The sequence below is a fragment of the Oncorhynchus tshawytscha genome, linkage group LG19, assembly GCF_018296145.1.
Source record: "Oncorhynchus tshawytscha isolate Ot180627B linkage group LG19, Otsh_v2.0, whole genome shotgun sequence".
Lineage (NCBI taxonomy): Eukaryota > Metazoa > Chordata > Actinopteri > Salmoniformes > Salmonidae > Oncorhynchus > Oncorhynchus tshawytscha.
Window position 1 is genome coordinate 5072801 of NC_056447.1, and position 25355 is coordinate 5098155.

At 42.6% G+C, this 25355-nt stretch overlaps 2 protein-coding genes across 3 annotated transcripts in view; one reads left to right on the forward strand and one right to left on the reverse strand.

The window, feature by feature from the left end:
- Positions 1–5786, reverse strand: part of LOC112218269 (phosphatidylinositol 4-phosphate 3-kinase C2 domain-containing subunit alpha) — a 49981-nt gene extending 44195 nt beyond the window's left edge. Inside the window, exon 1 of the mRNA XM_042301278.1 lies at positions 5678–5786. The gene's annotated coding sequence lies outside the window, so the exon portion shown is untranslated. The remainder of the gene's footprint in view (positions 1–5677) is intronic.
- Positions 4894–24699, forward strand: LOC112218268 (nucleobindin-2). 2 transcript variants are annotated; one of them, XM_024378917.2, is made up of 14 exons: positions 4894–5140; positions 6139–6307; positions 15875–16012; positions 16317–16424; positions 16663–16795; positions 17513–17610; positions 18755–18940; positions 21885–21975; positions 22137–22195; positions 22287–22379; positions 22508–22597; positions 22738–22908; positions 23709–23769; positions 23979–24699. In XM_024378917.2, exons 2-14 carry the CDS (start codon positions 6215–6217, stop codon positions 24089–24091), a joined length of 1434 nt encoding a protein of 477 aa, XP_024234685.1. In that variant the 5' UTR covers positions 4894–5140; positions 6139–6214; the 3' UTR covers positions 24092–24699. The 2 variants fall into 2 exon arrangements, with proteins under 2 accessions (XP_024234685.1, XP_024234686.1); XM_024378918.2 differs by lacking the exons at positions 4894–5140; positions 6139–6307 and adding an exon at positions 14132–14459.
- The last annotated feature ends 656 nt before the right edge of the window (positions 24700–25355 follow it).

Below are 25355 nucleotides of genomic sequence, written 5' to 3' on the forward strand. Positions count from 1 at the left end.
CATAAAGTGCTCTTCACTAATGAGTCACGGTTTTGTCTCACCAGGGGTGATAGTTGGATTCGCGTTTATCGTCGAAGGAATGAGCGTTACATCGAGGCCTGTACTCTGGAGCGGGATCGATTTGGAGGTGGAGGGTCCATCATGGTCTGGTCGGCAGGTAGCCTAGTGGTTAGAGCGTTGGACTAGTAACCGAAGGTTGCAAGATCGAATCCCCGAGCTATCTATCTCTATATATATTTATTTGACAGATTTTTACATTGTCACCTCAGGGATTCGATCTTGCATAAATGTATAAAATATGTATAAAACACATACATTTTTTTATGTATGGGGGATTGGAAATGATGCAGACAATTACAATGAAGGAAGCCACAATCTATCTGCCATATTAAAGCTGATCAACACACATTTTTATTTATTTATTATTAATAATAATGAAGGGGGGGACAAGATGGCCTGCTGTGGTGGAATGGAGTGCATGTGGGGGTTTGTAGGGGAGAAGGTGGTTAAAGGTAAGGGGGAAAAAGTGGTGAAGGGCTTTGTAGGTCAGAAGGAGGATCTTGTAAAGAATGCATTGGGAGGCAGGGGCCCAGTGGAGTTCACGACAGGGGGGGAGGGGTGCTACCAGGACTTAGTGTGGGTAAGGGTTAGGGGTAGGGTTAGGGTTAGGGGTAGGGTTAGGGGTAGGGTTAGGGGTAGGGTTAGGGTAGGGTAGGAGTAGGGGTAGGGTAGGGGTAGGGGTAGGAGTAGGGGTAGGGGTAGGGTAGGGGTAAGGGTAAGGAGTCGGGCTGCATAGTTTTGAACCATTTAGAGCTTATGGAGGGAGCTCGAGTTGATGCCGGAGAGTAGTGTATTGCAGTAGTCAAGACGGGTAGAGATGAACGCATGTATGAGGGTTTCAGCAGCAGGACAGGAGAGGGAAGACCTGACTTTGGAAATGGTGCGGAGATGGAATTATGAGGATTTGGCAGTCTGTCTTATGTGTTGGTCAAAAGAGTGTGTGGAGTCCAGGATGACACCAAAGTTGTGTGCATGGAGGGAGGGAGAGACAGTGAGGGTGAAGTTTCTAATTTTGGTGAGGGTAGATTTGGTGCCTATGAGGAGGAGTTCCGTTTTATCACTGTTGAGCTTGAGTAAGTTTGGTTGCATCCATGTTTTTATTACAGAGAGGCAGGATTCAATATGGGTCAGAGGTAGGTTGAGGAGGGATTTGGTGCCGAGGTATATCTGGGTGTCATCGGCATAGCAGTGGAAGTCAAGGTTGAAGTGACGGAGGATCTGACCAAGGGGGAGGATGTAGATGATGAAGAGTAAGAGACCCAGCACAGAGCCTTGGGGGACAACCTGTACAACTGCAGCTGAGGTGTAGCCATTGAGAGAGATGTAGGGGGTCCAGTTGGTGAGGTATGATTGTAGCCAGGAGAGTGCGGTGCCCTCATCACCCAGACCCTCAAGCCTGGTGAGGAGGATCTGATGGCTCACCATGTCGAAAGCAGCACTCAGGTCAAGAAGAATCAGTATGTTGTACAGTACTGAACAAATACTCTACTTTTCTTTACTGCAACTGTGACTATAATTTCCCATTGTGGCCAATTCAGTCATTCTGTTACTGATTTTTTGGCCACTCATTGATTTCGGAAAAGAAAAGGGAAAGAGGGATACCTAGTCAGCACAACTGAATGCATTCAACTGAAATGCGTCTTCTGCATTTAACCCAACACCTCAATCAGAGGAGCGGGGGGCTGCCTTAATCATAATTCATAAACAAAATTGTTAGCAGCAACAATACTATGACTAATAGGGTTGGGCAATATTTGGGGAGACCTCTTCTACGATATGCTACTCTAAATATCGGAATAACCGATATAGGCCTAACCATTTTGCGTTTTCAAGTCTTGCCATAGAATTTTTACTTAAATCATATTTAAAGTCTAACTCGGACACTCAGGAACATTCAATGTCATCTTGGTCAGCAGCTCCAGTGTATATTTGGCCTTGTGTTTTAGGTTATTGTCCTGCTGAAAAGTGACTGTCTCCCAATCTCTGTTGGAAAGCAGATATTTATTTTTTATCCTAAAGTTATTTTTTTATCCCTAGTCCTTGCCAATGACAAGCAAACCCATAACATGATGCAGCCACCACCATGATTGAAAATATGAAGAGTGGTACTCAGTGATGTGCTGGATTTTTTTTGTTCCTTGCTGCAAACAGGATGCATGTTTTGGAATAATTTTTTTCTATACAGGCTTCCTTCTTTTCACTCTGTCAATTAGGTGAGTATTGTGGATTAGCTACAATGTTGTTGATCCATCCTCAGTTTTCTCCTATCACAGTCATTAAACTCTGTAACTGGTTTAAAGTCACCATTGTCCTCATGGTGAAATCCATGAGTGGTTTCCTTCCTCTCCTGCAACTGAGTTAGAAAGGACACCTGTATCTTTGCTGTTGAAATTAGTTGGCAGGCACCTCCACTTCAACATTATTGTGTTTGGGTGTGTTTCTAATACCTTTTAAGACTATCTGTGTGACCAGAAATCAAAGCCTTTGCTTATTCCACATTTTTAGGGTGGGAAATGGTTGAAAAACATATCATGCCTTTATTTCTCAAAAATATACACTATTAGCATTCATTTGACACCAAATTTGATCAGATCCTATAAATATCACATTTCTGCTAATGAGTCCTTTCACATGGAAATGACCAGCGACAGCAGGGAGGAAAGGGAAAATCATTTAAATCTATTTGAGTCATGCTGCCTCAGAAATCCATGACAACCCCACTTACAAAATTATGCACAGTCAGGGTAAAGGGGAGTCCATAAAAGGCCTGTTAAAGTTTAGTGTGCCTGGCTTGCACAAGGACTGTCACATGGGTTATACACTACAGAACAATGTGTTTCGAAATAAGAACATCCTATGTGTTGTCAAGAAACCGGCAACACGTGTGTGCATTTATCAAGTTCTTCAAACAACATATATCTAAAACAAAATAAACAAATTCTTATCACTACCCAGTCCCTCAGTCAGATACTCTATCAGGCGACACAGGCCTCTCCTGAGTTTCCCCTCACACCTCCCATTGTTGTGAAGGCTAGCTGTGCCTGGGCTCTCTCTAGCTAGCCTAGCACTAATGTTTGTGAGGAATTTGGCATGTAAGGCAGCCAGGCGGGTCTCTCACTCTCTCTATGTAGCATTGTGTACTCTATGGCCCAAGGGTGTCTTATCAGCTGTGCTAATATCAGAGCCTGGGCAGAGATTCCGGTGGTGGAAAACCAACGGCAGCAGCACTCAGGCATTTGTCTAGCAGCGTAGTGAAGCCACATTCTGCCAGACAGACGTCAACCGAGTTTGACCTGGGTAAAGGAAAGAGGTAGGCAGACTGTGGTGGTACTGGATTCATTTTTTGGATTATTCATCATCATGTAACCCTGCCTCATATTTGCAGAGTGTCAAGTTTTGACCTCAGTCTTCCCTTCAAACAGTAGCTTAAACCCTACTCTGAGTAGATGCAGTGGACTACGGCATCTGTAAATGTTATAGGCTAGGCTACATATAGTGAGGGATCAGGCCTATATACATTTTTCATCTTGAAGCTTTGGACTACCCATCCCATTCAAATGAAGGGCCATTGAAGAAGAAAGAGAGAATGTAGACCTATGCCATTTAAATGTGTGGACATGACTCACCAAGTCAAGTTCAAAACTTAATGTACACAAATGTCTCTTACATTTAGCCTACATATTACAATGAGTGGCTACAGGAAGACAGGCTAAACCTTCAGCCACTAAACCTAATCCCCAGAACAAAGGGTCCTGACCTGAGATGCCATCATGTTTTAGAAGCCCTTAAAAGGCAGCGGGTAAATGAAAATAAAAAGTTGGAGAAAAGGAATAGAAATAGCTCAAAGTAAAACAAAAACAAGATATATACCCATGGTGCTATAAACCATTTTTGGCCAAATTCCCTAACGACTTCAAAACGGATCTGAGAACATAGTTAGTTTCCCCTCAAAAGTAGTTTGGGCTAAAAAGACAGGCGATACTGGGAGCTAGCGACTACCATTCTCCTCCAGTGGAAATGTCTGCTTGACTGGAATAATTTAAGGATGCAGGGGTCAGTTTGAAACTTTCAGAGATAATTTGTTCACTGGATTGAGTAGAATAGTCTCTTTACAAATTGCCTAATAAAAATGCAAGTAGCAGGCCGCCACTACCAATCTGAAGCACACATACCGGGCAGTGGATCAAGGTACAAAATAACATCTTTAAGACAGGACTAAGTAACCAAGTCATGCTTATAGCTTTTATAGATTCAGTCTGTACAACGATGGCCAATGACTGAGACAAAATCTCAAATGCTGATCTTCCTGCTGCTTTGGATCGAACAGAGAGCATGTACAGAACATATGGCTCAGTCGGTAGAGCATGGTCCTTGAAATGCCAGAATTGTGGGTTTGATTCCAGGGGCCACCCACACACTTTGGATAAAGGTGTCTGCTATATTATTAACATCTAGCCTATAAAAATAAACTGGCAAGACTTTATAGTGTCCATGCTTGACAGTAGAGTCCCAATAACCTAAACACAACTATGTCAAATTTTGTCCATGTAAAATGAGATTTGAAGTTAAAGTAGGAAACAAAGTGGCAATTGATGATAGGCTAACTCCCCAATCAAAATGGCAGGTCATAACCTCAGTACAATACCAGTATATGCACTTTCGTGCTCATGGTTAGCAGTTGCAAAATCTCTCACAGACACAGATCCAGCCTTTCCCTCTGGGAGTGGGAAAATAGATACCACCCACTCAAAGGAGTCTTTCGCAGTCTAAAAAGTATCTTCATGTTTTTGGGAAGCTCACCCCCTGATCAGCAGCAGCCATGACGACAACTTAGCAGGATGCAACGGGCAGTCAGCAATATCAAAGAACACTACAGACTGAGAAGTTTACGTAATGTTCACTGGGGAAGGTGCAAAATAACTTAATCAACTTCTAATTTGATGTTGAAAAGGCTTTAGATTTGCGACTTGATTGAGGCAAACATTGACACTTCATTCTGTTGGCACAAATTAATTCTCTGACAGTCAGGGCTACAGATCGCATATTTATCTCAACTATCCACATACGGGCCTACATTGGGGTAAGTGTATACCACCAGCGATTTAAAAATAATAATAAGGCACGCCGGACTCGAGCTGAATTCCCTTTGAAGCCTACTAGCTCTCAATAGAATTCCTCTGCCACAAATCATTTCCCTACTGTGACTTTGATGTACACACATGTAAATTTAAGACTCATCAGATACATTTTTTGAAAGTTGACTAACTAGCTAGAACTGATGAGTGAATAAAAAGTATTGTCAACAGTTTGGCTTCAGTGGATAAGTTCAAATATATATATATATATATATATATATATATATTTCAACGTCGACACGCGTGGCATAACTACGTGCCATTTGTCTTTGAATAATTTGTTTGATCAGAACTTTGCGCATCACTGGTTCTATCATTTAAAGCACTCAGTGACCTGCCAACAAAGTGAAACACAAGAAGGAAGAAACGCAGGATTTTGAGTACGAGCAAGGCTCGAATACCTTACGGATATCTGCCAATAGCTCTCGGTAATCTTAACTTTTGCATACATATATTTCCGGTAAATAAATAGAATTTCTCACCTTTGAGCGGTACGATGTTTGTAATCATTTTCCTGCAGCTGCAATTGTTTTCCATCCATCCACCCGCTCGCGCAGATAAACGTCAGTTCCTGTTGAAGTAGTTTGAACACATTTCACCAAAATCATTTAAAATTATGAAATAGCGTCACCATGTGGCATAAAATACACTAAAATAATAAGGCAGGAAATATCTCTAGACAATGTTGATGAAGTTATCTACATCTCTGCATATATATATTTTTATTTATGCATGATATTGGTGTCACTGTCGTCAGGTTCCCAAACAATATGAATAGCACTTTTATTTTGTATGTTCCATTTGTAGTCCGTTTTCTTTTTTATTGATAGCTTGAGCGCAATGAGAAATAACAAACAGAATGCCAGGTAGGTTATTCAAATAACATAACTAGCAATAGTTGTGTCACCTCAAGAAAATCTCTCTCTCTATCTCTCACACACAGGCTGTGCATTGCCATCTAAACGGTTAGTGCTACCCGAGATCGTTGGGATCTCAAATACAGGCTACAACTGAGACGAATGATACAGTTGGTTGGACCACTTCCCAATTCAGCATCTCTTTTGACGTGTTCGTGCGGATCACTTTTGTCAAGATGTTCACCGCTTCTAAAGGTTTGTTGCATTATGGGGATATTGTCTGTGATCAAAGACCATGAAGTTTTGACTGTAGTCGTCTGCAAGTTTCTGCAGTTGCTCTTAACCAACTTCATCCTGCAGCCATTACCTACAGTGTGGGAGGATCTATTGTCAACCAATCATTAGGGAGTTTTTGTTTGACCCACGCGAACGTGACCAAAAATGTGACTGAAACAGGAACCAACTTTGCCGCATGGCATGTATGCAGTGGATATGTACAAAAAAAAAAAAAAAAAAATTTTTATTTCACCTTTATTTAATCAGGTAGGCCAGTTGAGAACAAGTTTTCATTTACCACTGCGACCTGGCCAAGATAAAGCAAAGCAGTGTGACACAAACAACACAGAGTTGCACATGGGATAAACAAACGTACAGTCAATAACACAATATAAACATCTATATACAGTGTGTGCAAATTTAGTAAGACTAGGGAGGTAAGGCAATAAATAGGCCATAGTGGCAAAATAATTACAATTTAGAAATTAAACACTGATGTGACAGATGTGCAGAAGATGAATGTGCAAGTAGAGATACTGGGGTGCAAAGGAGAAAAAAACAAAATGGGGATGAGGTAGTTGGGTGGGCTATTTACAGATGGGCTGTGTACATGTGCAATGATCGGTAAGCTGCACTGACAAGTGATGCATAAAGTTAGTGAGGAAGATATAAGACTCCAGCTTCAGTGATTTTTGCAATTGGTTCCAGTCATTGGCAGCAGAGAACTGGAAGGAAAGGCGGCCAAAGGAAGAGTTAGCTTTGGGGATGACCAGTGAAATATACCTGCTGGAGCGCGTGGTATGAAGCGAGGGCCAGCCAACGGCAGTCATTGGCGACGAATATGAAGCGAGGGCCAGCCAACGAGAGCATACAGGTTGCAGTGGTGGGTAGTATATGGGGCTTTGGTGACTAAACGGATGGCACTGTGATAGACTACATCCAATTTGCTGAGTGTTGGAGGCTATTTTGTAAATGACATCGCCGGATCAAGGATCTGTAGGATAGTCAGTTTTACGAGGGTATGTTTGGCAGCATCAGTGAAGGAGGCTTTGTTGTGAAATAGGAAGCTGATTCTAGATTTAATTTTGGATTGGAGATATTTAATGTGAGTCTGGAAGGAGAGTTTACAGTCTAACCAGACACCTAGGTAGTTGTCCACATATTCCAAGTCAGAAGCGTGCAGAGTAGTGATGCTAGATGGGCGGGCAGGTGGGGGCAGCAATCGGTTGAAGAGCGTGCATTTAGTTTTACTTGCATTTAAGAGCAGTTGGAGGCCACGGAAGGAGAGATGTATGGCATTGAAGCTCATCTGGGGGTTTGTTAAAACAGTGTCCAAAGAATGGCCAGATGTATACAGAATGGGGTCGTCTGCATAGAGGTGGTTCAGAGAATCACCAGCAGCAAGTGCGACATCATTGATGTATACAGAGAAAACAGTTGGCCCAAGAATTGAACCCTGTGGCACCCCAATAGAGACTGCCAGAGGCCCGGACAACAGGCCCTCCGATTTGACACACTGAACTCTATCTGAGAAGTAGTTGGTGAATCAGGCGAGGCAGTCATTTGAGAAACCAAGGCTATTGAGTCTGCTGATACGTATGCGTTGATTGGCCAGGTCGATGAAGACGGCTGCACAGTCTTGTCTTTTTTCGATGGCGGTTATGATATCGTTTAAGACCGTGAGCGTGGCTGAGGTGCACCCATGACCAGCTCGGAAACCAGATTGCATAGCAGAGAAGGTACGGTGAGATTCGAAATGGTCGGTGATCTGTTTGTTAATTTGGCTTTCGAAGACTTTAGAAAGGCAGGGTAGGATAGATATAGGTCTGTAACTGTTTGGGTCTAGAGTGTCTCCCCTTTGAAGAGGGGGATGACTGCGGCAGCTTTCCAATCTTTAGGGATCTCAGATCATTTCAGAAAGAGAGGGTCCAGATTATCTAGCCCAGCTGATTTGTAGGGGTCCAGATTTTACATCTCTTTCAGAACATCAGCTATCTGGATTTGGGTGAAGGAGAAATGGGGAAGGCTTTGGCAAGTTGCTGTGGGGGGTGCAGAGCTGTTGACCGGGGTAGGGGTAGCCAGGAGGAAAGCATGGCCAGCCGTAGAAAAATGCTTTTTGAAATGATTGATTATCGTAGATTTATCAGTGGTGACAGTGTTTCCTAGCCTCAGTGCAGTGGGCAGCTCGGAGGAGGTGCTCTTATTCTCCATGGACTTTAGTGTCCCAAAACTTTTTGTGCTACATGATGCACATTTCTGTTTGAAAAAGCTAACCTTAGCTTTCCTAACTGACTGTGTATATTGGTTGCTAACTTCCCTGAAAAGTTGCATATCACGGGGGCTATTCGATGCTAATGCAGTACGCCACAGGATGTTTTTGTGCTGGTCAAAAGCAGTCTTTTATTTCCCTCACCAACTTCAAACATCTGCTATCTGAGCAGCTAACCGATCACTGCAGCTGTACATAGTCTATCGGTAAATAGCCCACCCATTTTTGCCTACCTCATCTCCATACTGTTTTTATTTATTTACTTTTCTGCTCTTTTGCACACCAATATCTCTACCTGTACATGACCATCTTATCATTTATCACTCCAGTGTTAATCTGCAAAATTGTAATTATTCGCCTACCTCCTCATGCCTTTTGCACACAATGTATATAGACTCCCCTTTTTTTTCTCTACTGTGTTATTGACTTGTTAATTGTTTACTCCATGTGTAAACCTGTGTTGTCTGTTCACACTGCTATGCTTTATCTTGGCCAGGTCGCAGTTGCAAATGAGAACTTGTTCTCAACTAGCCTACCTGGTTAAATAAAGGTTAAAAAAAAAAATCATGTCTGGAGTGAACCAAAGGCTATATCTGTTCTTAATTCTACATTTTCTTGAACTAGGCATGCTTATTTAAGATGGTGAGGAAAACACTTTTAAAGAATAACCAGGCATCCTCTACTGACGGGATGAGGTCAATATCCTTCCAGGATACCCGGGCCAGGTCGATTAGAAAGGCCTGCTCGCTGAAGTGTTTTGGGGAGCGTTTAACAGTGATGAGGGATGGTCGTTTGACTGCGGACCCATTACGGACACAGTCAATGAGGCAGTGATCGCTGAGATCCTGGTTGAAGACAGCAGAGGTGTATTTAGAGGGCAGGTTGGTCAGGATGATAACTATGAGGGTGCCCGTGTTTACAGATTTAGAGTTATACCTGATAGGTTCCTTGATAATTTGGGTGAGATTGAGGGCATCTAGCTTAGATTGTAGGACGGCCGGGGTGTTAAGCATATCCCAGTTTAGGTCACATGACTGTACAAACTCTGATGATAAATGGGGGTAAATTAATTCACATATGGTGTCCAGAGCACAGCTGGGGACTGAGGGGGTCTATAACAAGCGGCAACGGTGAGAGACTTGTTTCTGGAAATGTGGATTTTTAAAAGTAGAAACTCTTAACTGTTTGGGCACAGACCTGGATAGCATGACAGAACTCTGCAGGCTATCTCTGAAGTAGATTGCAACTGCGCTTCTTTTGGCAGTTCTATCTCGGCGGAAAATGTTGTAGTTGGGGATGGAAATTTCCCAATTTTTGGTGGCTATCCTAAGACAGGCTTCAGACACGGCTAGGACATCAGGGTTGTCGGAGTGTGCTGAAGCAGTGAATAAAACAAACTTAGGGGGGGGCTTCTGATGTTAACATGCATGAAACCAAGGCTTTTACGGTTACAGTAATCAACAAATCATAGCGCCTGGGGAATAGGAGTGGAACTGGGTAGGGCTACAGGGCCTGGGTTAACCTCTACATCACCAGAGGAACAGAGGAGTAGGATAAGGGTACGGCTAAAGGCTATATGAACTGGCTGTCTAGTGCGTTGTGGACAGAGAATAAAAGGAGCAGATTTCTGGGCATGGTAGAATAGATTCAGGGCATAATGTACAGACAATGGTATGGTAAAATGTGAGTACAGTGGAGGTAAACCTAGGCGTTGAGTGACGATGAGAGAGGTTTTGTCTCTGGAGGCACCAATTAAGCCAGGTGAGGTCTTCGCATGTGTGTGGGGTGGGACAAAAGAGCTATCTAAGGGATTTTGAGCGGGACTGAGGGTCACGTTTGCATGGGGCAAACAAAAAAATCTAATGATTGGTTAACAATAGAGCCTCCCACAACGCAGGCGATGGCTGCATGAGGAAGTTGGCGAAGAGCAACTGCAGAAACTTTCAGTCGTCTGCAGTAAAAACTTCCTCACCTTTGTATTTGATTCATGCAGTCTTTTTTTATGTATTATTATTTAGAAAAAAATATTGTCACATACACTGGATAGGTGCAGTGAAATGTGTTGTTTTACTAGGCTAATATATGGAATAGTTTTAAGATGGTCATACCTTGGATCATTAAGCTATTCGATTTAGAATTTTAGGACCCCTTTATGTATAAAGAAAGTGATAAAATATTGAATTTGGCCTTTACTACTACAGCCCACAGGAACACATTGAATAACACATTCATGAATGGCCAAAAAATGACCGTCAAAAAATAAATCATAAGGAAAAAGGTTTTGAAGTGTCTGTCCTGTGTCTATGAGATATAAGAAAGCTCAGGAAATATTTAAGTTTTTTGGACACATATTTAACCACATATTTACCCTCGTACCTAATAATAATAGTCTGGGTATCCATTTGATTAGATGTTCAGGAGTCTTATGGCTTGGTGGTAGAAGCTGTTTCGAAGCCTCTTGGAACTAGACTTACGGTACCGCTGACTGTGCGGTAGCAGAGAGAACCATCTATGACTAGGGTGGCTGGAGTTTTTGACCATTTTTAGGGCCTTCCTCTGACATCGCCTGGTATAGAGGTCCTGGCAGGAAGCTTGGCCCCAGTCATACACACTACCCTTTGTAGTAACTTGCAGTTGGAGGCCAAGCAGTTGCCATACCAGGCAGTGATGCAACCAGTCAGGATGCTCTCAAATGGTGCAGCTGTAAAACCTTTTGAGGATCTGAGGACCCATGCCAAATCTATTCAGTCTCCTGAGGGGCAATAGGTTTTGTCGTGCCCTCTTCACGACTGTCTTGGTGTGCTTGGATCATGATAGTTTGTTGGTGATGTGGACACCAAGGGACTTGAAACTCTCAACATACTCCACTACAGCCCCATCGATGAGAATGGGGGTGTGCTCGGTCCTCCTTTTCCTGTAGTCCACAATCATCTCCTTTGTCTTAAATCACGTTGAGGGAGAGGTTGAGTCCCGTGACACTTGTGGGGGTTGTACCTCAAAACGGAGAACACTATCACGTTGGTAACAATAATTCGGGAGACAGGTGCAGGAATGCGTAATAATTTTATTAGGCCCCAAATTACGGTGTGCCGTGTAAAGCACGAAGACCAAACAAACACCAAACAAACACGTACACAAAACACAGGGTTGAAACCCAAACAAAAGAGCGAGGAGTACCTCAAATAAATACACACGCGCACAATGATTAACACACGGGACGAGACCCGTAATCATCTGCTCAATCCACAAGGGCACGAAAGCCCAAAACACACAGCACAGGTACTCAAACGCACCAACGGACATTGTAACAATATTCGACCCCCAATGGAAACCAAAGGGCACATATATATAAATACGAATCAGTGGGAATAGGGGACGGGTGTGCATGATGAAAGTTCCCGAGGGATCCGTGACAAACACCATCGTGTTTGTTGGAGTGTTATCATTTCATAGTTAGCAGGCCAAACCGTTCAGACGCTACAGACGGAGCGATTTTTGGGATGTCTCCTGGTCTGACAAACAGCTCTTTAGCTCTACCACTTTCCACCGCAGATGCGGAAGGCCGAAAGACGGATGTGGTGGATTGAGACCCAGCCCATGCAAAACCAAATATCTCTAGCTTAAATTAACAGTTTTGATGGGTATTTTTGTAGTATGTTAATTGGATTGATGGGTGCGTCAATAGACTCTTAAGGATTTTAAGTGCCGTGCTCAAGGGCACGTCAACAGATTTTTTTACCTTGTTGGCTCAGGTATTCGAACCAGCGACTTTTCGGTGACTGGCCCAATGCTCTAACCTGCCACCCCAATCAACATGTTGTTGGTGCAAGTCGGACAATTTTTATCCCCATAAAGCTTAAATCATACAGATGCTGAGACACGATAGTCCGGTGTCCCACCGTGACATAGCTACTTGACTCTGAGACCACCATCGGCTGAAGACGCACAGCCCGAAAGCACACCTCACCACAATTTCCAATCCGGTAAACTCCGGTAAGCTTCCTCTATTCATTTGAATGTGTTGCCAGTTGGAGAAGTTGTTTGAGCTGCGCTGAGAATGAGAAAAGTATGAAAGCCAACAGACCAATATTTTAGAACACGACTGTGCATACACGTTTTGGACTATGATAATCCCTTCTACAGATTCAACATCGAGAGTATTCTGTCGGGCTGCATCACCGCCTGGTACGGAAATTGCACCGCCCGCCCGCAACCTACCCGCTCTCCAGGACATCTACAGCACCGGTGTTACAGGAAGGCTAAGAAGATCATCAAGGACCTTTAGCCACCCGAGCCACGGCCTGTTCACCCCGCTACCATCTAGAAGGCGGAGACAGGGTGTGTCAAAGCTGGGACCGAGAGGCAGCTTCTATCTCCAGGCCATCAGACTGTTAAACAGTCATCACTAGCCGGCTACCACCCAGTAATCTACCCTGCACCTCAGAGACTGCTGCCCTATGTACTGTACATAGAGTCATCGAACACCATTCACTTGTCTAATGTTTACATACCTTTTTACCCACTTTATATGTACATACTGTATTCTAGTCAAAACTCATCCTTTATAAATACTGCTATACATATATTTTCTATTAATATACTGTCCATACTGTCAATACACACCATATTCCCAGAGTACTCTGTTCTCTTGGCCCTCCCACCCCTACGGGAATGTGCAGCCCAGTCCAAGCTCTTCTCTATCCTGGCACCCCAATGGTGGAACCAGCTTCCCCCTGAAGCTAGGACAGCCTATCCTATCTTCCAAAAACATCTTAAAACCAACCTCTTTGAAGAGCATCTTAAATAATTCTACAGCACCCCGCACCACCCCCTCTGACCCCCACCCTGAAAAATTAAATTCAGAATGCCTTTTGTAAACTAACACTCAGACATGACTTTTTCTTCACACTTTACTAGCTCTGACTAGAAAATGTACTTACTGTGATGTGGTTTTCCCACCTAGCTTTTAAAATACAAACCGTAAGTAGCATTTTATTTTTTTAAATGTTGGATTATGTGTGTATTGTTAATGTATTGTTAGTTATTACTGCACCGTTGGAGCTAGAAACATAAGCATGTTGATGCACCTATGTTAACATCTTCAACTATGTGTATGCAACCAATAAACTTTGATTTGATTTTAATGCAACACACTTTGAAAGGCGGTGGTCTCCGACTTGACAAAAGTGATCCACTTGAATACGCCCATCGCCTACAAACGTGAACGTGGGTTTAATATATTCATACTAAACCATACTTGTTCTTGGTTCACACAGGTTTGCAAACGCCACGTACATTTAGCTGCATAGCACCTTGACCAACACGTTTGAGGAACGGTTTGACTGACACATCTTCTGCCCAACTGGCTGCCAATGCGACTATTTCACAAAGCGACGAGAATATTTCTAACCAATGAGGATAGTTGAGGCCACGTGGGGGCGTTACCATGGCAATTAGCCGGTAGGTTGATCTTACTACTAGGAAGAGTTGTCACTAGTTACCCCAGCCATAAAGTCAAAATTGGCATCGTAAAAAAAACGGTGTTTCTTTTTGGTCTTAATTTAAGGTTATGGTTAGACATAAGGTTAGCAGTGTGGTTACGGTGAGGGTTCGGGTTAGCTTTAAATTCGGGATATCAAGAAGAAGGACGATATCTTTTTTTTTTTTAAATAGGCGGGGTTTGGCATAATTGTGACTTTGTGGCTGTGATAACTAGTGATGACCACTAGGGTTAGGAAGAGACTGGCCGGTGTATAGTGCATGACAGCTGGAAACGGACTCCAGTCTTTTTAACGTTTGGATAAATTAACGTCTCAAAAGCGCAACGTGACAGACAATTACTTGAAAGGGGCAGCTGTCAAAGTAAGTTTCTATTAGCTTTTAAATGACATTTATTATCATGCTATTATGGATAAATGACAGTTCAGTAAGGTTGAAGGGAAATCATCCACAGCCTACTTGTTCGACACTTAAGTAGTTATTATGATGTTTCCGGTATTTCTTACACATATAGCCATAATTCATTATTATCAAGAATATTATCAGGAAAGACCCACAATATGGACCTGATCAAATCACAGATGTAACAACAGCTTCAAAACTACTGGATGCTGCTGATGTGGTCGTGTCGTGAAGTAATACCTAAGCAGGTTGACAAGGTTCTCTTTCAGGTGTTAAAGCCCAAGAGAACTGGGCCAAGTTCAGTTGCCAAACGTAGTCGATAGAAATGCCTTGAACAGAGTCGACATTAAATTACATTTTGTATGGAACCTTTATATAACTAGGCGAAGTCCGTTAAGAACAAATTCGTATTTACAATGGCGGCCAAACCCGGACGACGCTGGGCCAAATGTGCACCACCCTATGGAATTCCCAATCACGGCCAGATGTGATAAAGCCTGGATTCGAACCAGGGACTGTAGTGGTGCCACTTGTACTGAGATGCAGTGCCTTAGACCGCACCGCTGCACCACTCGGGACATGGGACATGATGCCTTGTTCTACATGTCGGCGAGGCATTTTTGTTCTACATAAGATGTTTCTATCTGAATGTTCCAAAACGTTATGTCCTGCTGTTCTACATAACATATTTCTATCTGAACGTTCCAAAACGTTATGTCCTGCTGTTCTACATAACTTTTTGGAACGTTCAGATAGAAATATGTTATGTCCTGCTGAACACACTCCCTGGTTTATCCCACAGACACGTGAGTGGCACAATCACCACTGTTTTCTTTTGGTGGGGAGGTTACTGTGGAGATTGAGATTAAACTAGTTTAACATTTTACTTGTCAACACATTGGTCAATAGGGAGGAGTGTGTGTGTGTGTGTGTGTGTGTGGGGGTTCACTGGTTGCAAAATCAATGGCCCATTTCCCAGGCCAGTGAGCTTACTGTAAGAAGGTGATGTTTACAGTATAAACCTATTTGTTCTTATGACTATGAAACATTTAGAATGTAATATACACTCTATACATAAAGAGCTCCATTGGTAACTGGCAATATCAATTACGTACATATAGGCTCAAACAGATGCTGTACATCTTGCCATTCTATGTCTGTGAAAAATAGATTAGTGTTATTTCATTTGACCAATTGTGAAATATGACATTTGTCTGTTTTATATTCAGCATTTTCTCATAGTTTCCCTTGAAGCAGCTGTTGTGTAGCCAATAAACCTTAGCCTGGTGATGTTTTCCTGTGTACTCTCCCTTGAAGCAGCTGTTGATGTAGCCACTTATTAACCTTAGGCTGGTGATGTTCTCCTGTGTACACAGATGTTGTGGAGTAAAGCCTTCTGCCGCTGCCCTGTGCTCGTCCTGAGCTTGTGGTTCTGTGTGGAAGCAGTGCCCATCGCTGTGGACAAGACTAAAGTGGAAACCCCAGAGCAGGAACTTGAGGCGCCACAGAGTGTGGTGTGTGTGTGTGTGTTGTGTGTGTGTGGTTGTGTGTGTGTGATGAAGAAGTGATAACGACTGTGTAGGAAGCAGATTGTCTTTTTAATACTTGACAAATAATATTTTGAGACTTGCTAAGGCTAGGCTATTTGAACGCATAAGAAAGGCACTCTGAGCATCAATAATGTGTAAGAAAGAGGAAGGGCTGCAGGAAAAGGAAGGAGGTTTAGACCATATGAATCCAATGTGAACCTCTCCCCTTTCATCTCTGTCCCACTTACGCACTACAATGTGGATTTTGACCGTTTTTTGTTTGTTTCAGGACACGGGGCTTCACTATGACCGCTACCTCAGGGAAGTCATTGATTTCCTGGAGAAGGACCAGCATTTCAGAGAGAAGCTCCACAACACAGACATGGAGGACATTAAGGTACCCCAGCAGCTACAGCATTTGCAGGGTTGTGTTCATATAGGCACCAAATGGGGGGAAACAGGGAGGGACTACCCAGACTTGTCCAATAAGAAATGCTCATTTTATTTTTCTGCTGCAAAATGTTTTCAACTGTTTGTTGCATGCCCTAATGAACATGACCCAGCTGGCCTCCTGGTCGGTTTCCATTTATTGTTATTGGTCACTCAAATCTCTGGTTGCGTATGTTTCTGAGCAGCAAGGCAAACTGGCCAAAGAGCTGGACTTTGTCGGCCATCACGTGAGGACCAAACTTGACGAGTTGAAGAGGCAGGAGGTGAACAGGCTACGGACGCTCATCAAAGCTAAACAAGACGTTGAGGGAGGGCATGGTATGCTGGTCTGTTGTTCAAATATGTCCTTTCCTGTCCAACTGGCAGCCATCCTATCGGCAGGAACTTTTGTCCAATTGACAGGACATATGATGCAATCCACCACCAACATCCTAAGCTTGATGTAGTCCGTCACATAGGAAAATGGAAGTGACTTGAGGCTATTGTGCAAGTAAATAGGAACGTGTCACATGTTGTGAAAATGTCCATGTTGACACATTTTGGAAGAGGGTTTGAGGTACTACTAACAAGCATGGTCTTGCATACAAACAAGACCATGCTTATATTGGGACTGCCAGAAATACCTGGCTGCGGTCACCGCCAAAGCAAGAGTCAGTCATCAAAACAATCTCTCAACTGCCTGTGAATTCTTAGCCCAGTCTTTTAGCATTGCGCTACCATTGTCCAATATCCGCAATATTAATAACTGCTTGGTGTCATCATTCAAAAGAGGTGTGAGTGACTAGTTTATTATTGTTCCGAGAGGATAATAATGTACAATATTCTAGAGTAAAGGTCACTCTAATTTATTACAAACACAATTTATTACAATGATTGAATTGTGGATACATTTGAGCTATAACTATACAATTACCTCATCATATGAAGTTGGCACATACTTTTTGTCAGCAGTTGTCAGCAAGCAATTTGTAACCACTTAAATCGTACAGAATTAGTTTCCCTCCTAATAGGAAACTTCTCTTCCCCCCCCCCCAGAAATGAACCACAAGGCGCTGCTCATGCAGTTTGAGTACATGAACCACATGAACCCACACACCTTCGAAGTGGAGGACCTGGATAAGCTTATTAAATCGGTAGGAATGTTGTTTATACACACACTACAACATGATGCAATGTTTAAAATGACCACACAATGGTTCTTGAAACCACCCTGCTCAGAACATATGGTGCATGGACCAAAATGTTGCCAGGGTCCATACTCGAAAAGAGTTCACATGCTCACAATGGCCTGACAGCTGAAATGTTTGCTCTGCACTTGATGCCTCTTGCATGAATAAGCATAAAATAACTTTTAAACTCTTCTGAGCTAGGACATCCATTTTGAGCCAACAGCCCAAAGGGGTTATAGTCTTGAAGCTAACTTATTGTTTGAATAGCAAATGTATTGGAAAGTTCATCCTGACCATGCACATGTGTTCTGTCTGGTGATGTTAGACCATGGAAAAATGTTTAGAGGACGACAGTGTCCCCGGGACATTTAAATGGTCGATTTGACCTATAGAGGTCTTTGAATGACCTTTTTAATGCTCCTCTTTATCCATGGTGAACAAATTAACATTTTTGTTGCTATTAACAATCCTGAGCTTTCACTTGTAGATTTAATTACACAGAGGTAGTGAAGCATTCTGAGCTATTTGTCCTTTGTTGGTGAGAGCTGGCTTGCCAGAGGTAAAGGGCCAAATCAGCTTTGACAGTTGAGAGAGCCTGGGGTTGTGTGTGTGTGAACTAAACTTGAAAATTCAAGATTTTTCCTTGGTAAAGAAGGACACAAACCTACTTCCTGTTTTTCTTGATATCTGAATTAAGACGATTTTGCACATTTACACTCAACTAAAAGTGATTTCAGTTTGAGCTCTGACCTTTCCAGTGCCTAATGTGAATCCTTTGGTTGCGCGCTACTTCTAAGTGATGAGTCTGAAATCAGTGATGTTGCTATGTGAACTAATGTCATTTGCACTTAAAACTAATCGTCAAGAGCATGTCACATCCTTTCTCAGTCTCTTCTATAATAGTCTCTATCCACATTTTGTTATTGGTTTGAAATCCATCCAGATCCATGGGTAACTAGTCTCTGACACAGAAATCCACATCTACCCAAATCATCTAAAGCCTTTTCAGAGGTATCTAAGGCTTTAGGGGGTTGACTTGAAATTGTCCTTTTGTTTTCATTTGTTCAGTTCTCGCTCTCTCTCCTTTTCCTGGTTGATATTTATATAGGCTACCAGTGACCTGGAAAACTATGACAAGGATCGTCACGAGGAGTTTAAGAGGTACGAGATGATGAAGGAGCACAAGAGGAAGGAGCACCTGAAGAACCTCGACGAGGAGCAACGCAAGGACGAGGAACAGCACTACGAAGAGCTGAGGAAGAAACACGCAAACCATCCCAAAATCAACCACCCTGTAAGACATTTACCCTGCTACGATAACTAAACCCAAAGCTAAATACCATTCAACCACCCTGTAAGACATTTACCCTGCTACGATAACTAAACCCAAAGCTAAATACCACGCGAGACATTTACCTTGATACAGTAACTTAACCTAAATTCAACCACCCTGTAAGACTTTTACAATGATACCATAACTAAACCCTCTATTGCATGACTGCACATTTACCCCAACATGATGGTTAGGCCTATTCCATCAACAATTGCGCCAATAAAATAGTTCCCACTGCCAATTTGTTGCATGAACCGTTTCACCGGCCCAAAAATTATCCACCCATCAAGCATCATTTTGTTTGGTCAATATTTCGGGAAGTTTACAGACAATTTGCTGTTTCCATCAGGCTGTTTTATCCAACAGCTACTTTACTTGCTTAAAAAGGGTTGGACGGAAACATGACTGAACCCTAAATCAACCACCATATTTGGACATTTCAATCAAATGTATTTTTAAAGCTCTTTTTACATCAGCTGATATCTCAAAGTGCTGTACAGAAACCCAGCCTAAAACCCCAAACAGCAAGCAATGCAGGTGTAGAAACACAGTGGCTAGGAAAAACTCCCTAGAAAGGCAGGAACCTAGGAAGAAACCTAAAGAGGAACCAGGCTCTGAGGGGTGGCCAGTCCTATTCTGGCTGTGCCGGGTGGAGATTATAACAGTACATGACCAAGATGTTCAAACGTTCATAGATGATCAGCAGGGTCAAATAATAATCACAGTGGTTGTAGAAGGTGCAACAGGTCAGCACCTCAGGAGTAAATGTCAGTTGGCTTTTCATAGCCGATCATTCAGAGTTACAGACAGCATGTGCGGTAGAGAGAGTCGAACAAAGCAAGTCCGGGACAAGGTAGCACGTCCGGTGAACAGGTAAGTGTTCCATAGTCGCAGGCAGAACAGTTGAAACCGGTGCAGCAGCACGACCAGGTGGACTGGGGACAGCAAGGAGTCATCAGGCCAGGTAGTCATGAGGCATGGTCTCAGGGCTCGGGTTCTCCGGGAGGGAAGAGGGAGAGAGAGCATACTTAAATTCACACAGGACACCAGATAAGATAGGAAAAATACTCCAGATATTACAGACTGACCCTAGCCCCCAGACAAACTATTGCAGCATAAATACTGGAGGCTGAGATTTTACAATGATACTATAACTAAACCCAAAATCAATCACCATGTAAGACATTTACCTTGACAATCAACCACCCTCACCCTCATATTTCAGTGATATTAAACCCCAAATTACTGAACCCCAAATGAACTAGCCTGGTCTTCAATCTTTTTTGTTCTGTCGACCTATAGCCAACCATATGAGTTGGCTATAATGCAAAACCAGATCTAGGATAAGACTACAACTTTACCACCCTGTAGGAATTTACAGTGATACTAATCTAACAAAGACCCCGTCACTGTATATGGGTTTTTTCTATAAATAATAGGGCCAATGTGTGACATTGTGGTTTGAAACCAAAAATAAATAAAAAATGATAACTCCACCTATACAACAACATAGGCCAAGGACTATACAGTGCCTTCAGAAAGTATTCCCACTCCTTGACTTTTTCCACATATTGTTGTGCTAGAGCCTGAATTTAAAATGAATGACATTTTAGATTTTTGGGGGGTCACTGGCCTACACACAATACCCTATAATGTCAAAGTGGAATTTTTACAAATTGCTATCAAAAATGAAAAGCTGAAATTTCTTGAGTCAATAACCCTTTGTTATGACAAGCCTAAATACATTCAGGAGTAAACATTTGATTAACAAGTCACATAATAAGTTGCATGGAATCACTCTGTGCAAATAATATTGTATAACATGATTTTTGAATGACTTCATCTCTGTACCCCACACACAAAAATAATTGTAAGGTCCCTCGGTTGAGCAGTGAATTTCAAACACAGATCCAATCACAAAGACCAGAGGTTTTCCAATGCCTCACAAAGAAGGGCACCTTATTGGATGGGTAAAAAAAAAAGCAGACATTGAATATCCTTTTTTTTTCATGGTGAATGTATTAATTACACTTTAGATGGTGTATCAATACACCCAGTCACTACAAAGATACAGGTGTCCTTTCTAACACAGTTGCCGGAGAGGAAGGAAACAGCTCAGGGATTTCACCATGAGGCCAATGGTGACTTTAAAAGAGTTAGAGTTGAATGGCTGTGATAGGGGAAAACTAAGGATCAAATAAAAAGTTATTGGTCATATATCACATCATATAATACAATCGGTGTAGACTTCAGTCAAATGCTTACATATGAGCCCATTCACAACAGTGTAGAGTTAAAAAGTAAGACAAATGTCTGCTAAATCAAGGAATTTTTATTTGACCTTCATTTAACTAGGCAAGTCAGTTACGAACACATTTTTATTTTCAATGACGGCCTAGGAACAGTGGGCTAACTGCCTTGTTCAGGGGCAGAACGACAGATTTTTTTTTTACCTTGTCAGCACGGGGATCCGATCTTGCAACGTTTCAGGTACTACGCTGTAACCACTTGGCTACCTGCCGCCCCAAATAGTAACACAATAAAAAAAACTCAGAAGGCTATATGCAAGGAGAACCAGCAGCAGCGTGTGGGAAAGTGTGTGTGTGTGTTTTGTGTGCTTGAGCATATGTATACAGTTGAAGTCCATGATTCCGTGTGTGTTGTTTCATAGTTTTGATGTCTTCACTATTATTCTACAATGTAGAAAATAGTACAAATAGAGAAAAACCCTGGAATGAGTATGTGTGTCCAAACTTTTTACCGGTACTGTATAAAATGCTCATTATTGTCAGTAAGTTGTCTGGCGTAGGACATCCTCACTGGTTCCCTAGTTTACACTGTATATGTGTATTTCTATAAACTGTACTAGTGAAGAGTGTGTGTGTGTGTGTGTGTGTGTGTGTAGGGCAGTCAGGACCAGCTGAAAGAGGTCTGGAAGGAGTCTGACGGTTTGGACCCAAATGACTTTGACCCCAAGACCTTCTTCAAACTCCACGGTAATAGTCACACATGTAGCCATTCACAGGTTCAAAAAAGCCGAATAAAATAACGTTCTCAAAGTACACACCAATCACAATGGACCTTATTAAGAAATCATCAAATTAAGCACTTTTTTTTTTTCATTGAAACCATTTTCTTTTTTCCTCTTTTTATGCAGACAACAACGGAGATGGCTACATTGATCAACAGGAGCTTGAAGCCCTGTTCACTAAAGAGGTGTGTGTGTGTGTGTGTGTGTGTGTGTGTGTGTGTGTGTGGTAACCAGAGCAGGCCCAGAGTTGAAAAAAATGTGTTGTTTTTTTTGTAGCTGGAGAAGATGTACAGCCCTAATCTTGAAGAGGATGACATGACAGAGATGGAGGAGGAGCGACTGCGCATGAGGGAACACGTCATGAATGAGGTGAGCTGGCAGAAGGGATGGGGTATGATGGAGTCACTGAGTCATACAGACACACACACACACAAAATCAACACGGCTTCTTCAGTCAACCTATTTGCTGATATTTCATTCCTTTCATCTGTACTCAGGTGGACACCAACAAGGATAGACTGGTCTCCCTGGATGAGTTCCTGATTTCCACAAACAAAAAAGAGTTCCAAGAGCCAGACAGCTGGGAGGTAAGGGACAGGCAACTACCGCCACCTCAGTGTGGTTTCCTGCTGAAGCCTGAAGTGGTCAAGAGGAACTGAATGCCATTGACCCTAATAATGGTGCTTCTACCCTCCACTCCTCTCTCTCCACATCTTTTCCTCTCCAGACTCTGGAGCAGGCCCCAGCCTACACGGACGAGGAGATGAAGTTGTTTGAGGAGCAGCTGGCCCAGGAGGAGAGCAACCTCAAGCAGAAGAACGTAGAGCTGCAGAAACAGAAAGAGGAGCTGGAAAGGCAGCAGGAGCAACTCGATGCCCAGAAAGCAGAGCTGCAGCAGGTAACCTAATACAGTACCTCATATCAATGTTAGCATTTATAAAATGTCAGAATAAACCGCTATTAACAGCTAACGTACCCTTTTGACACAAAATGCGTCTGTAGTCCCATAGCAGACAAGCTTTGACACAGTAGCATTAAGTGCTCAGTATTACTTTATAAATAAGTGACTCGTAATTTGACTTTTTTTAAATTCTGTGACATTAGCTCACCCTAAACAAAAGAGAGCACATTTTAAGCTACAATTTATCTATTGTATTTTTTTTATATTTTTTTTACCCCCTTTTTTGTGGTATCCAATTATTAGTCGTTACTATCTTGTCTCATCGCAAAAACTCCCGTACGGGCTCGGGAGAGACGGTCGATAGTCATGATTCCTCCGAAACACAACCCAACCACCTAACACAGCGCGCATCCAACCCGGAAGCCAGCCGCACCAATGTGTCGGAAGAAACACCATGCACCTGGCAACCTTGGTTAGCGCGCACCGAGCCCGGCCCGCCACAGGAGTCGCTAGTGCGCGATGAGACAAGGATATCCCTACCGGCCAAACCCTCCCTAACCCGGACGACGCTAGGCCAATTGTGCATCGCCCCACGGACCTCCCAGTCGCGGCCGGCTGCGACAGAGCCTGGGCGCGAACCCAGAGTCTCTGGTGGCACAGCTAGCGCTGCTTTGCAGTGCCCTAGACCTCTGCACCACCTGGGAGGCCTATTTTAACTTTTTTGAACTGGGTCATCGCTCTCTTTTTTTTTCCTGGGGTCAAATAACATCTCCATGTCTTGTCTGTCTTGTCCTCAGGCGGTGGAACAAATGCAGATAATAAAATTTGAAAAAGCAAATGCGGCTGTTGAGGTCAAAGGTCAGTACAAGTTGCCTTCAGTAATAACATCCTCTATTATAGACTAGTATTGCCAACATGAATAATGACCATCGGTCGAATCCTAACTTCCTCGTAAGTCAAATTTTCACTTAGCCAAGCATTGATGTCAATGGAAGACAAAGTGAAAATTTGACTCGAGGAAGTTAGGGGAAAATCCTTTCTTTTCCAAACGCGATGATGTGCTTTAGATGGAGGAGCTACAGTAGCAGTGCCCCCTGGAGGTCAATCATTGCCAGTACTACCAGGAGACAGCCAACCTCTACCCCCGAGTCACCACCAAGACCTACCTGCACACTCTTAGCAGGCCCGGCAACTTTTTCTGTGTGTGTGAATCTCTTGGTGTGTTTGTGTACATGTGTGTGTGTTTTTGTGCATACGTGTGTAAATTAATCTTGCAACGAATCCGTTTGAGTTAGTTTTAATGTGTTGTCGGCGCTCTACGGTCCCACAATATACCCGGACGCACACATACAGTCCAACAATTTCACGAGACCAGCTAAACCAATCAGAATGAAGCCTTGGATTTTGACCCACTTCCCGTCGTGGCATTCCGGAGCTGGCAGGAACAGCCAGCACAACCAACGAGACTTGAAATAATTGCTGAACCAGGCATTTTGTGGACAATCCACTCTTTTCTTATTAGTTTCCCTCTTGCCACAACAGCACATGGTTTGATTTGGGAAGTCATTTGGGATGATTGAGAAGAGGGTTTTGTTTCTGAATACGTGCCACGTTTTGTTTTCTACCTAGTTAGGTATGCTACCCAGTGGGATTATTTCTGCGGGGAAAGATTTGTTTAAAATCCAAAAGACATTTTGGTTAAATAGTTTACGGAGGTGGGTCAAATGAATGTCAATTTTGATATGCTGCTTGATAGTATGCTGTCATGATAAATAATGTAGAACTTTACCTGGAGATGGTTTACTCTGATAACCTTGCTGATTCATTCCTGATATTAATAATTGCCCATACAGATACATTAAGCTAGAGATACATTACTGTAGTACAGAGATACATTACTGTAGTACAGAGATACATTACTGTAGTACAGAGATACATTACTGTAGTACAGAGATACATTACTGTAGTACAGAGATACATTACTGTAGTACACAGATACATTACTGTAGTACAGAGATACATTACTGTGGTACAGAGATACATTACTGTGGTACAGAGATACATTACTGTGGTACAGAGATACATTACTGTAGTACACAGATACATTACTGTAGTACACAGATACATTACACAGATACATACAGATACATTACTGTAGTACACAGATACATACAGATACATTACTGTAGTACACAGATACATTACTGTAGTACACAGATACATACAGATACATTACTGTAGTACACAGATACATACAGATACATTACTGTAGTACACAGATACATTACTGTAGTACACAGATACATACAGATACATTACTGTAGTACACAGATACATTACTGTAGTACACAGATACATACAGATACATTACTGTAGTACACAGATACATACAGATACATTACTGTAGTACACAGATACATACAGATACATTACTGTAGTACACA